The sequence below is a fragment of the Pelecanus crispus genome, chromosome 8, assembly GCF_030463565.1.
Source record: "Pelecanus crispus isolate bPelCri1 chromosome 8, bPelCri1.pri, whole genome shotgun sequence".
NCBI classification, from domain to species: Eukaryota; Metazoa; Chordata; class Aves; order Pelecaniformes; family Pelecanidae; genus Pelecanus; species Pelecanus crispus.
Genome location: NC_134650.1, coordinates 22,876,081 through 22,889,822, shown reverse-complemented (window position 1 = coordinate 22,889,822; position 13,742 = coordinate 22,876,081). Strand labels below are relative to the sequence as shown.

The following is a 13,742-nucleotide window of genomic DNA, read 5'->3' as shown; positions in this document are numbered from 1 at the left end:
TAAATACTGAATCACACTGTCAAATAGCATTAAGACCACATCCATACCGTTATCACACAAGGAAGTTTCCCTACTTACATACCCCTTTTTATTTTAGTGTTCAAACACATAACATACTTGAGAACAGTAACACCTTGTTTCCTCCTCAAAAAGGAACAACTACTTAACACAAATATCATCCAGCAACAGGAATTATACAAATAACTGTGAACTGAGGTGCAACAGTTCTGACAGCTGTCACATGCTGCATGCCAGACCTTAAAATTGCAATAATGTCTGAAGTGCAGACAACATTTTTAAAACATGCTGAAGAGGATCAGCAATAAAAATGAGACCAATCACTGCATGTCACAAAAAGTCTCTGAATAAGAGGATTGGAGAATAAAGCAGAAAGACAACAAAAGGATGATACAAACCAACAAAAATGGAATGAGCAACAAGAACAATTTTCTAATTCAAAAATTTTCTGAATACTGGAAAGATGTGATTGAATATAACTGTATTAGAGAAGTTACAGAACTAGAAAATTTGCCTGCTTATGTAGACATGATCAATACCACAAAGAATGCTGACTAATCAACCCTCCCACAACAACAAGGGGAGAGAACATCATCTTCCTGGGAGTGTTTGTATTTGCGCTCTGAATATTCAGTCTGATCAATAATATACTAGGACCGTGTGGTTTTTTTTCAATTAAGTAGCTGGGAAGGCACGCTCTAAATTCACTATTTACTTCTGGATTTGCACGTATATCTGACAGTGAAAGTTAATATTTAGTAATGACAGTGGATGATACTGCTGTTTACAAATATAAAAGGACAAGAATAGATTTGACAGAGCAAATCAACTCCTTCCCATAGTTTCAGTATTCCTGAAAACTCTGCATATGTCCTTTGACATATGGCTTGCTTTGGTTGCAAGTTGCACCTTAAGTTAGCTTTCTGTTCATACACTCGAGGAAGAAATCTCTTGACTGGATCTTCTACTGGAGACTGACCCTGTGCAGAAAATAGAAACCAATCCTTTGCTGTAACAGGGGTTACACTACCCCTCTCCTGTGTGCTTCAGAAAGAGCAGCAGCGCTCTGCTCCTGTGCCTTCCTAAGAACTTTGTATTACTGTACACTGCTTTAACACACATTTAAACTCCACATTAGTGCTCCTATTTCTTTGCTTGCTTGGTAGTATAATACATAGTTGCACACAGGCAGGTAGGAAGCCTTACTACTGAAGTAACTTTTTTTTTTTTTTTTAATAGGTAGATTCCACTCCCAGGGCAAATGACTGCTTAGCTGTTGATAAATATATGCATGCTTTTGGATTGTCTGCAGGTCAGAAATATTTGCAGGACATGTAAAGCTAATTATGTTAGTATGTGGTCCTATGATGTGCAAGAATTAGTAGCATGCCCTTGAGCTCTGATGCTTACTCTGGTATTTGGCATAGTTTTTCCTTCCTCAGTCACTGCCAATAGATCATAAAAAGCCAGACGCTGCTGTTTGCCTTATGTACAGTAAACCCCTGGTACTGCTGGCAAATCACTCGCAAAGCAGCTATGGATGCAAAGAACGATTGAACACCACTTCACTCGCTGAGCAGGACCAGAACATTACTGCCCAGACAGTTTAATGCACGTTTGATGCAACAGCAAAGATGGCAAGAAGCAAAATTTATTTTAAGTCATCTTAGCTATATTCAAGACAGTGAAAAGCCATCCTATACTGCATTCAAATGTAGCATTTCAGACAGCTAGCAGCGAGATATCATTATTTGCAACATTCTCTATTCCTAACAGACTTCACTGTTGAATTCTTAAACATGGAAGTCAGGAGGCCTCCTCATTTAAATACAATGCAGTTATTCTGCCCAGTTTAATCAACTGTCACTTCATCAAGCAGGCAGAACTTGATCCTCATCTGTTATACACTTCAAATACTTGCAGTACCATACACATCAGTCCAGCCAAAGTAAACCATTTGTGTGCCCACCTGCTGTAGATCTCCAAAAGTTACTGCATTTTGATGGTATTTTTCACATTGGAAAATATTTTAAGATGAAATTAATTCTTCAGCACTCTATTTAATCCTAATAAAGGCTAGCAGATAGCATCAACTCAAGCTTTAACAGAAAATATCTAGTACAAGCCAAAATAAGAAGCTGAGCCAGTGCAGCGCCTTTGTGTACTCGCATCCTTTCTTTTACCTGGCATGGTCATAAATTTCAAAGGGTGGTTTGTTTGTTTGTTTGTTTGTTTTTAAAGCTGCAGTAGATAATCAAAATCAGGACAGAGGACATGAAAGCTGTCCAAAAGCATCCCCCATCAGCTTTCCAATGCGCTTCTTCCTTCTATTAATATGAAGTACATGCAAATGCATATCTTGTAAGAACAAAAACTAGCACGGAGTACTCATCTCCAAAGACAATTTCCCCGGCTATCTGCACTGTAGGACTCACCACAGTACTCTGTCTCTCTTCACTGCACCAATCCTGAGAAATATTGCAGTTAGTATGATCAGAAAGAGAACACCTACATCAGCTTTGACTAGAAAAGCCATCTCTAAACACTTGCGTGATGTGCTCTCCTGCTAATTCCGCTTGAATAGAAAGAACGCCTAAGAAGAATTTTCTGCATGTTTGGGAAAGCAAGAGTATTACCCAAATCAGGTAAGAGTTTACATTATCTGTACCTTTTCCTCTGGGACTCAAAAAGGAGATGAAAATCCAGTCAGTAATAATTATTTCCTTTCTAGACAAATCAGTACTTCAGAGAGCAGAGCAAAAGCAGTTTCATCAGAAGCATCTTATAACAATCAGGGTTTTTTATTCTTGATTTCAAGTTCTCTGTTTTAGGCAATTCCAAGATCAGCTACACAAGGGCTTTCCCCTCCATTATTCTCCTTGGTTCACAAGTATTCATGGTTGGCAAGTATTATTCACTAGAATATTTTTTTCAAGTTTGTTTCCAGTGTTGTATGTTATTTAAAAGTTCTAGAAAAAAAAATGTGCATTTTCAAAGTAAAGGTCCAGCTGCTCTCTTCAATTCTTTAACAAGCATCTCTCATGCATGACAACACTGAATATTGAATGGAAATCTAAATGCTATTCTAAGCAAAATTATTTAGACAAAGTTTTGGATGCAAGACAATAGCCAAACAATACACTTCTTAACACTACGCCACTTTGCTCATTTTCAAGATTGAACTCCTATCAAGAGATACAGAATTATAGCAGTCAGCAACCGAATTGTCCTAGATAACCTTCCTGAGATGTGTAGCAAACCAGTATTTCAGAGGCACCTAAAAACTCAACTAGGCCTCTAGTTTAAAGTAAATATCTGAAAAGGGAAGACCTTACAGGAAGCTAGATATGTACTAAGAGGTTTAACATAGCTACTTGTGCTAATAGACTCAATGAGATAACTTGCTGCCTTTGTGAAAGTTGAGATACTATTTTTTAAAAATCGGGTTTTAGAAAACCCAACAGAAGGGAAAATGCAGGACAAAGATGACATGTCTAGTCTACACAGTGAGTCTTTGTGTTTTTGAAGAAATTTAGATGCCTTGAAGCCATGCTTGTTGTTAGCATGTATCCTGAGGCTGCAGCTTACAAGCATCAAAGGCCAACCTCACCTGATGCTTGCCCGGCTCTATGCCCTCCAAAATAGTCTTCTTTAAGTCCTCCTGCTTGTCCTGCGGAAGGAAAAAGGAGAACTCACGGCTCTTGTTCTACAAATAAATGTTGTTCTTGGTCATGAAGACCTGGAATGTGAACTCAGATGGATCAGATACACCAGCTGAAAACTGTTTTGCTGGAATTAGGCAAGCAAGCACAAAGGTAAAACCAAGCAATGCAACTTTTGCCAGTTAAGACTCCTACCACAAGCCATTCAGATTCATGAAGAAAGCACAAAGGTCATACACAGCACCTCGTTAAATACAAGATGACTTTTTGTTCACTACTGGCAAAAGAGAGCATTTCATTGTACTCTGCACCATCCAGAGACTATAACACAACATCCAAAAGGTGTTAACTACAAAAATTAGCTTCACATGTCCTACAACTTTTTGCTTTATTTGTAGAAGACTGAGGGCCAAATCTGAAAAGACCTGAAAACCCTGACCTTCCCCTGATGGCTCAAGAAACAGTATGGAAAAACACGACAGATTCTCAGATCCCTCACTGTAATGACAACATAGCTATCTCCAGCATGGTTTCATTCAAATCCATAAAGTATGGGCTACTTTTGTAGACGTTTAAATCCTGCCTTATGCACGCTGCAAACATATAGTGTGTCACACATAAAGGAAAGTGAGTTTCTAATTAAGGATCCACATTAGTGTGAGGGATGTTATCAGCTGAAGGCAAAGCAATGATCCCTGCAATGACAAAAACATCTGTCTGTAAAAATATTTTGTTATAGGGGAAGAATCAAGAGGTAGTTTGGAATGCCTGTTCCCCCACCACCACCCCCCCCAGCTGGACTTACGTGGATGCCAGGTAGCCGGTTTTAGTCTTTTAAGGAAAGCCACGTGTGGAGTTTTAACAACTATAAAGAGCTTTAGGGAGAGCTTGACAGTGTAAAATGAGAAGAATGCAAGGATGAAGCTGCCCTCAGGGGTTCTCTTCCATCTCTCAATTTCAGCATAAAAGCACCCATATATCTTGTAGCAGAAAGGTGAACTCCACCACTAAATCAACTCCCCTGTGCAGCAGAGCCTCATGTACAGCTGCAAGGCAGCCCAGATTAGAAAACCCCAATTTAAAATTCTTTTCTATACTTCCCAGCTGAGAAAAACTGGGATCTTCTCACTGTCCAAAAAAAGAACAATCTCTCTCTTGTTTTCAGCTACACTGAAACACACAAAGATGCAACCATCTTGTCAAGAGCAGTCTTGCTTTCAAAAAGGAAACTGGACTCTCCAGTGTGCAGCATTTCATCCAGGTCTGATTCTACATTAAAAGGGAATAGGCATCCAAACAGGCACTTTTAGTTTATAGAAAGGTATGCAGCTTAAAAGCAGGATATTACCTCTCATTGAATATCACCAATACTCTTTGTCAGTTTTACAGTCCTTAACCTGGTTCCTGTGGGAACATACATGCACCACGCATGTCTTACCTTATACAGGCTTTGAGATGAAAGCAACTGCTAGTAAAGACACAAAGAAGAAGGGGGGTGGGGGGGGTGGGGAGAGAACTCATATAGGAAAAACGAAAGTCTCCTCTCACCTTCAAGATTAGACAAATCCTCGCCACACAGGTAAATAACTGTATTACTGAAGTACTGGTCATTTTTTTTCCTGAAGCTATTAAACCATACCACCGCTTAGAAAAAATGCTTCTATCAAATTGTATTTCAGAGTTCTAATCTCCAGAATTTTACTCCTATTCATCACAAAATCTAAAGTAGGTGTTTTGTCCCCATAAAGAAGTTTGTAAACAAGTAAAATTTACATTTGGTCCAGTGGCAGGAGCTCAGACGAAGACCCTGAAAGTTTCTAGTCCTGCAGGTGATAAAGGAACTAGAATGCAACTAAGGCACAGACGGGATCACAGGCTGAAGTCTTCAGACGTGCCTCATATTAAGTCATTCATATACTTGGCAAAAGCAAGCCGATTTCAAGATGCATACATTAACAAGGAAAGGTGTAGGCCTGCCAAGCTAGTTTTGCTACAGATTTTGACAGGCCAACTTTGTCCCTTGTAATGACATGGAAAAGACAGACCCCTTAAAGAAGGGCATCGGAAAACCACCAGAATAATTGGTAACAAGCCAGACTTCATAAACAATTAGTCACAAGGAAATACAAATTCATCAAAATACCATACACAACTGAACAGCTCTCCAGCAGGCAGAGACAGATGAATGTGTACTCTGATACTGTTAATTTATAGTTTAACTTGCCACTGCAGAGTTTTAAGGAAAAACTAACCACAAACTGAAGAAAGTTCATCTTGGCCATCATTTTGTTTTAGTTCTCCTGGTTCTTATAAAGCCACATTCCCTAATGAATCTAACAGAGCTCTCAAGATCTTCACCGGTCCTTGAACTGAATATTTTTGGTATCTAGACCAGAGGATCAGTCCCTGAAAAGCAAGAGTTCCCATTTTCTACTTGCAAGAAGAACAGCCTTTTTGTGCTGAGATGTGGCGGTAATAATTGCTCCCATTTCAGACAAAACTCTAAAGGGACTAGAATCACTTACCATATAATGATCATAGAACAGTTCGGGTTGGACGGGACCGTCAAAGACCATCTAGTCCAACCTCCGTGCTACAGGCAGGGACATATTCCACTAGGTCAGGTTGCTCAAAGCCCTGTCCAACCTGATCTTGAACTTTTCCAAGGATGGTGGATCCACAACTCCTCTGGGCAACATGTTGCAGCATCTCACCACCCTCATCATAAAGCATGCTCAAACTTTAGCTCAAGTTTCTATTTTGAGATTGAGAAAACCTCATGTGGACACAAACAACACAGGAATCAGTTCAGTAGAGTGAGCTGTGTAACTTCAGCAAAGTTGGAAGACTTCAGTTTTCAATGATCACGATACAGGAAACCCCCTGACAGAAACATCTCCTGCCCTCTGCTGATTTAGCTAACCCAGCATGAAAGAGGCTCCTCTTCACACCTGCAGTCTCAAAGCCTGCACCTCAAATCCCACTCAGTCCTGACCTCCTGGCAATCAAAGAGACACCTAAGAAGCCAAGAAAGATTTGAGGTCTTAAAGTAGATTATATGCTTTCCAAATCATGGAATAAGGCTCTGAATTGAGAAGAAGTGGGAGAACTGATCGCAACAGATCTTGACAGCCAGTGTTTATTGTTCCTTTAACTTAAAAGCATTTGGGGAAGAAAGATCAACTTCCTTTCCTCAATCTAGAATCAGGGAGAAGAAAAATCTTCAAAAACTATGCTCCTTGTCTTCCTGGTCTGGAAGAAAATAGAAGATGCAGGTGGCTCACAAACCAATAAAGTAACAGCAGCAAAATCCAGCAGCGGCTACATCTCTACAGGTAAATAAAACAGGGCCAGGAGACAAGCTTAGGCATGAGATCACTGGTCATTCACACTGCTTATTCCCTTGCAGCCTCCCTGGTACAGTGCTGGCCCTGTCAAGAATTGCACGGGAGGAGGTCACCAGGGACTGTTCCCAGTGGGTGGCATGGAAAATGTGACATCAAGTCAGTCTCCGCTTACCTCGGAGGCCTCGCACCCTCAAGAACCCCTTCAAGACCTCATCCCACAACCCAGGGGTGTCCGATGCATACTCCTGGTATTGCGGTTATGAAAACACCACTTTGGTGGGCTGAAGTGTAGCCACTGACATTCTTACAGACACAGGGGCACAGCCCCAGGCTCAATGACCTGCCAGGCCCAGTTCTGCACAGCATGGATGGGTTCAGTGGGTGCCACTTGTCCTTGCAATCAGAGAACAGCCCCTCAGCCCTGTTTTATTTTACTGTTTAAGACATAACCAGTATTTTCCTCAAAAAGTGCCACTCCACAACAGGGTAAGGTGTTGTATGTCCAGCTCCTCAGTGACTGTGATATAAAACTCAGGTATAAAGGTTTCTGGAAAACAATGAAACATCAGTGAAAACAATCCCAGGGAAGACTGAAGTTGCAGGATGAAAAAGGAAAGAAAGAAAAGCAATTGGAGATGTACTTTCATTTGCTGTGTCTGAACACCAGACAGAGAGCAAAATTAACTAGACAAATGAAGATAGACTGACCACAGGTCTAAGTCCAGATCTGCATTCAATCCCTTACTCCACTACAGACTTCCTGGGACAACTTGGTGATATCATTTAACCTCATTTAAATTATTAATGAAAATTGAAGTTCAGAAGAATAATCTCCCACAGTACTGCCAACGAAGCTTTTTCATGCTCCAGCAGTAAGGCAACACACTTCAGAAACCTTCCTCAGAATAATTACAAAGATAACAAATTTATTCAAAACAGCTTACAACTTCCAATAAAGCAAAGCAACACAGAGGTTTGAAAGGAAACTGCTCCAAACCGGAGGCACCTGCTGTAAGCATTGCTGCATTTCTGCAGGCATTTCCCCATTTACTTACAATCAGAATTCAAAACTGGCAGATTTCTTTGGCAGGTCTCCCTTTTATGTGCAATTTTCCTTTGCTGACTTACTATATTTTTCTTGACAGCTCCCATTTTGATAGGCAGCACAAGAAAATACAGTAAAGTAAAACTTTAGAAAGGCATAAGATTTTTCTCAGCAATACTGATCAGAACTAGATCCTAAAGGCCACAAGCACTGCTAACCTTAGTGATAAGAGGAAAAAAAAATAAAAATTACACAACAATTTGAAGTGATATTTAAGCAGCAACTCTTGCAGTTTATGCATAGCATTTTATATTTTTTTGTTTCAGGCTTTGCTCTTCACTATAACATACTTCATGGATTATACCTTTTAATAACCAAGTACTTAAATATTTTTTTTCAAATACCCAATAAAACCCCCCAAACCTATCCTGCCTCTACTGAAGTGGCTGATGCTCAGTACCCAACACTGAATTGAGCAAAGTGCAGCAGCTGTGCCAAAAACCCCACAGACACCACCCCCACCCCCCATTAAACATGACCTTCCTCCCTCACAGGAACATATGAAGCAGAATTAGTAAGGCCTGAAAAAAGTATATTCACAAAGAAGAGTGGAAGTATTATTAACTCACAATTACAGCATTCATTTATTTATATTTGTAAGTATAATCTTACAAAAATAAAATACTTCATTTAAGACTGAAATTTTAAGTAACTTTATTAGGATTTTGATTCATCAGGTTCAACTATAAACTTTTCTGGCACTCTTATTATTTAAAAGGAACAAAAAACCGCCTAAAATATCCAACCAAAACCCCAACTCCCTCCCCAAACCAAAAACCACCCCACCCAGAAGCAGAGAGTGTGGAAAAAGAAAGGAGAATAGTGGGGAAAAAACAAGGAGACAACCAAAAGAACTATCTTCCTGGCTTATGCCTTATTAGACATAAGGCTCCTAAATTCCTTCGAAAGACTAACTTATCAATTGCTTTTTACTGCTTAAAAGCCAAACATTATATCCCCTAGCTGATGAAGAGGCAGTTTTAGGTCTCCTGCTACATAATATGAAAAAAGTCAAGACAATTGTGTAAACAACTGAGTTATGATTAAATGCATTACAGAAAATAAACACTGTGAAAGCAATATGCTAAACCCAAGAGTTACAAGAAAGGAAAGAGTTCTGGAACAAAGAAAAGAGATCATATTATGCTGGTCACTTAAAAGGCATTGCTTAGTTAGGGTTTTTTTGCGTTCTAGTTTTAAGAAGTTAAGAGACTCACAGTGTTCAGAAAGTAACATTCAAATAAAGAAGTAGTAGCTCCTAATACTATAACATTTTCAATTCAGAGCAGTGGAGCAAGTAATCTCTAATCCACAAGAGTTTGTGAATAATAAAGTAGCATAATGAAAAAAGGCAACACAGAAATATATCCTGCTAAACAATTAAACTTATGGATTATACTGAAATGAAGATAATCAACTGTCACAAGCATAAGCTATAGCTAAAACTGTTCATTTAGTGGATGAAAGGTTACCCAATAAAAATTTTTATTTTTTTAGAACAAACAGAATATGCAGGCTTTTTAAAATGTTTTTTTCATGCCTCTTTTCACACCCATTTATGAATCCCAATCACTAAAATTGTCTTCCTGCTCTATAAGCATGTAAGCTTTAGCGTATGGTCTGAAACCAAAGTACTTTCCCCACAAGAAGCATCAGAAGTCTTACCAAATCAGCACCAGCTTGAAGCAACACATCTGCAACATCAGTATGTCCATTTTCACAGGCATAGGTCAAAGCTGTATCTCCTGTCGCTGTGGTGGCATGCACATTAGCTCCTAGAAAAACAACATTTGTTTTTTCTTGTCGGATGTCTCCTTATCAAGTATTTCATATCAGATAAACACAAAAATCAAGGCACTTTATCTGTGACAACAGCTATATCCTACTGAAAGCTTCCACAGCCCTAGGGCATTGCCCTCATGGTAAAAATTGCTCTCAGTAAAAGGACTCTGAGGAGAGAGGATAAGCCAAGGCTTAGAAAAAGCATGACTGGCAACCTAAGCACTTAAACCTATATGCTCACTTATTCCTATGTTCCCTCTACAGCAATGAAGATTTCAGTTGTTACAACAAATAAAAGTGAATCCAGACAGTTGTCTACACTATCCATTTGACAGGGAGCTGCATGCCAAGGAAAACCAGGCAAAATGCATGTTACTGAATTATTATTAATACTACAAGACCATACAGTTCTACAAATTTAATTTCTTCCCTGGTCTTTAAAATCATTTCCTTCAAAACCATTTTGTTGAAATAATGTGACTAGCTTCATTTATGCCAGTTACACGAAAACTATGCATGATTCTTGCTATGTAATGTATTATTCTTCAAAAAAAAAAAAAAGAAAATGCCAATGTGATTAGCCATTTTCTTATTTTCAAGGTGTGAGATATATTTAGAGACTCCCTGATGCCAAAACAAGGTTCCTCAATTAACTTTCTACGTTATCAGAAGTGAAGTGCAAGCAGCATTCCAAGTGAGCTGGTGATGGGTGTCACATGCTGGTATCACTGCCCAAAGAGACACAGTTGTTACTGTCCCTCGATGAACAGGGAGCATTATTTTCTAGAATTACAAATCAAGACAATTTTATGCTTAATCTTAGAAAAAAGCATACAAATAAATCACCTCCCATAACAAGGAAGATTTCAAAAATGCCGCTCCTTTTTATTTATTTATCATTTTAAGCAGTATTACTACACTTCAGTCTCTACCAACTTTAAACTGACAGATGAACATTGAATTGTCATTTCCCCCCCAACTCCAGCAAGATTTAATTTTTAGTACTGTATAATATAGTAGTAAAACTCATTCACCACAGAAGTTCAGTGCATTCCAGAATCTGTCTTGCACACTATTTCCCAGGACACAATTCCTAAAGTACCAGTTATTCAGGGAGACTGACTGCAGATAATCAGGCTGAGGCAAAGCAGGAGTAGCATATAAAAACCAAGCATTATCTGTATTAACATTTTTGTCCTAAATGCAGCTGGCTGGAAACAATGTTCCTAATGAACATTGAGGGTTTTTAGATACGCAACAGAATCCAGTGCTCCATGAGGCACTTTCCGCTGTTAACAGTATCAAACAATATTAAGGTGTAACATATGCTTTTTTCTTTTTGCTAAAGTATCTGAGAATAGTTTCTTGTTACAACACTGCCACCATCAAGCCCAGGTATCTTCTAAATCATATAGAACATCGAGTCTATTAACATCCGTGGGGCTAGATCATTTGCACTGTACACATACCTGCTGCCAGCAAGTATTTCACCAATTCAAGATGACCTTCTTGAGCAGCTTCCATCAAAGGTGTTGAGCAACCAAGTTCTATATCAGCTCCTGCCTTAATAAGGAAGTCGGCTACTTCAGAAAACCCTCCACAACATGCCAGAGTAAGAGCCGTTTCCTGCGTTTCTTCTGTCTGTGCATTTATATTTGCCCCTAGAAAACAAAACAGCTGTTATTTTAACTGACCAGACACAGGATAGGAAGGTGAATGCTTATCACCTCCACAGTTCGTGTGTTTTAGCTTTGCTTTGTAGTTACAGCAATGAGCAGTGACAGCCACACGTTACATCAGAGGAATTTGCACAGAAGATCTAATGGCAAATGGTCAACACTGCATTCTTCATAATAAACACAAGAAATGACAGTGATCTCACCTTGTGCCAGTAGCAAGGCTACCATCTCTTCATGGCCTTCCCGGGCAGCTTCCATTAGAGGAGTATAACCTTCATCATTAACTTCCTCCAGGTTAGCTCCCCTTTCGATCAGAAGAGCTGCTAACTCCACATGTCCACCACAAGCAGCCAGAGTGAGTGGAGATTCAAACGAATCTGCAGGCATATTCACTTGAGCACCACTGTCTAAAAGCAAGCGTGCCACTTCCACATGTCCATCCTACAAAACAAAGGTGAACACAAAAATCAGAAACAGCTGAAGTCCCTTGATGCTGTAGTTGCAACCACTATCATAGTAGGTCTGAAAATGATCCTAAAAAGACAGGGTCTTTTTTACTTATGAGGGTTCAATTTATGACATTGTTATGGTAATACTTGGATTAAACTGACATTTAGGTTTCCACCTACATCTAAGTTAGGTTGAAATGCATGAGGAAAAAATTGCTAGATGTATGTTGGCTTTTTTTTCTTTCTTGGAGGAGTAGGGAAATTGTTATGGGATAATACTTTCTTAAATATGCAGCAAAATACCTAGGACACAAAAGTAACAGAGATAGCAAACAAGTACCATAAGCAATAAACCCACTCCATGACTAAACCCTAAAACAAGCATGGGAAAAAAGACCTTCTTTTTCTTTGTAGTTGATTCATGGCTTCTACAGACAGAAAAAGCTCCAACGGGCGGTTTCTAGATCCTGAGAAAGATACCTGCAGAGAAACTGAAGTGGGTTACCGTGAGGTAGGTAACACTCAAATAAGTCTTAAAGGAAACTGAAAAGTGCCTTGAGGTAAAGCAATCTTTGCCATAGAGGGAGGAGAATTAGGATTGCCAGAGCAGTCTGTTTGAGCCCTTGCCAATCAAAGCATATAAATGCAGCTGTCAGCTTCTCAAGAAACTATTACTAAACTCCTCAAAGTTACTTTGACCAGGTACAAAAATCCATGTTTCACCTAAGGTGTGGTTTGTAGAGAATCACAATACCTCTGAAAAGGGGAAAATGTAAAGAAGTTTTGGCATTAGGAAAGAAGAAACACTCACATGGTTTCTCCCTCCCACATACTTAAGAAACTGGGACCCAAACTTGTGGAACAATTTCGAGATCTTGGAAAACAGAAACAGACTACAGACTACACCTAATGAAGGGGGAAGGTTCAAGTCATGCAAAGAGTGCTCAGTGAGATATAGAAGGTCTGAGGGTCTAATCAGAGAACGTTTCATGTTAGACCTTTCTTCAGCATAAACAATTAATAGGATAACTTAAGGATGGAAAGGGAACTCCAAGTAAAAGACTTGAATCAAAGCATGCTCTTTGTATCTCTCAGTGGAGAGAAAACCACTTGCTGCCTTGCACACTGCAGGTTCATAGGTATTAGGTGCATCACCCTGGTCACTCCATTTGCCATCCAAAGAAATATAGATTTCTTCTAGATGGAGTAAACTGTCAGCCAGCTTTGACGATTTAGAGCCCTGTGTCCTGACACAGTGGTTCCCCCTGGCATTTGACAGTTAAGCTGGATTAATTCTTTGAATTAGCCCCAACACATGCTGATAGATTTTGCTAGAGAACTAAAGAATATTTATTCCTGAGGAAGACATAAAAAGGGCCAATTTCAGTGGCAAATAGCAGATGTTTTTATACTGTGTCCTTGGAAGGAAATCTAAATAAAGTTAGGCAATACTAAAGGGGGGGGGGGGGGGGGGGGGAAGAAGCATTAGAAGACCTCTCTGCCCAATGTTCAAGCCAGAGCTGTCCAGGCTAGGGCACTGATACCTAGGGGTGATTTATGAAGTTATAAAGCTAAGAATTCCACTAATTCTTATGTATTAAGAACAACCACCTCAAGCGAACTACCAGTTCCCCATTCTGATCTCACCAGAATTGTCAGCCAGTTACTCAAACACAAAGCTACAGAAAAGGGGGCAATAG

At 39.5% G+C, this 13,742-nt stretch overlaps 1 protein-coding gene across 1 annotated transcript in view; it reads right to left on the bottom strand.

Annotated features, from left to right (window-relative positions):
* Window positions 1–13,742, bottom strand: part of ANKHD1 (ankyrin repeat and KH domain containing 1) — a 117,697-nt gene that overhangs the window by 48,230 nt on the left and 55,725 nt on the right. Inside the window, exons 8-10 of the mRNA XM_075715769.1 lie at window positions 11,797–12,034; window positions 11,384–11,575; window positions 9,798–9,907 (exon numbers count right to left, since the gene is read on the bottom strand). Of these exons, the coding sequence (XP_075571884.1) occupies window positions 9,798–9,907; window positions 11,384–11,575; window positions 11,797–12,034 (540 nt within the window). The remainder of the gene's footprint in view (window positions 1–9,797; window positions 9,908–11,383; window positions 11,576–11,796; window positions 12,035–13,742) is intronic.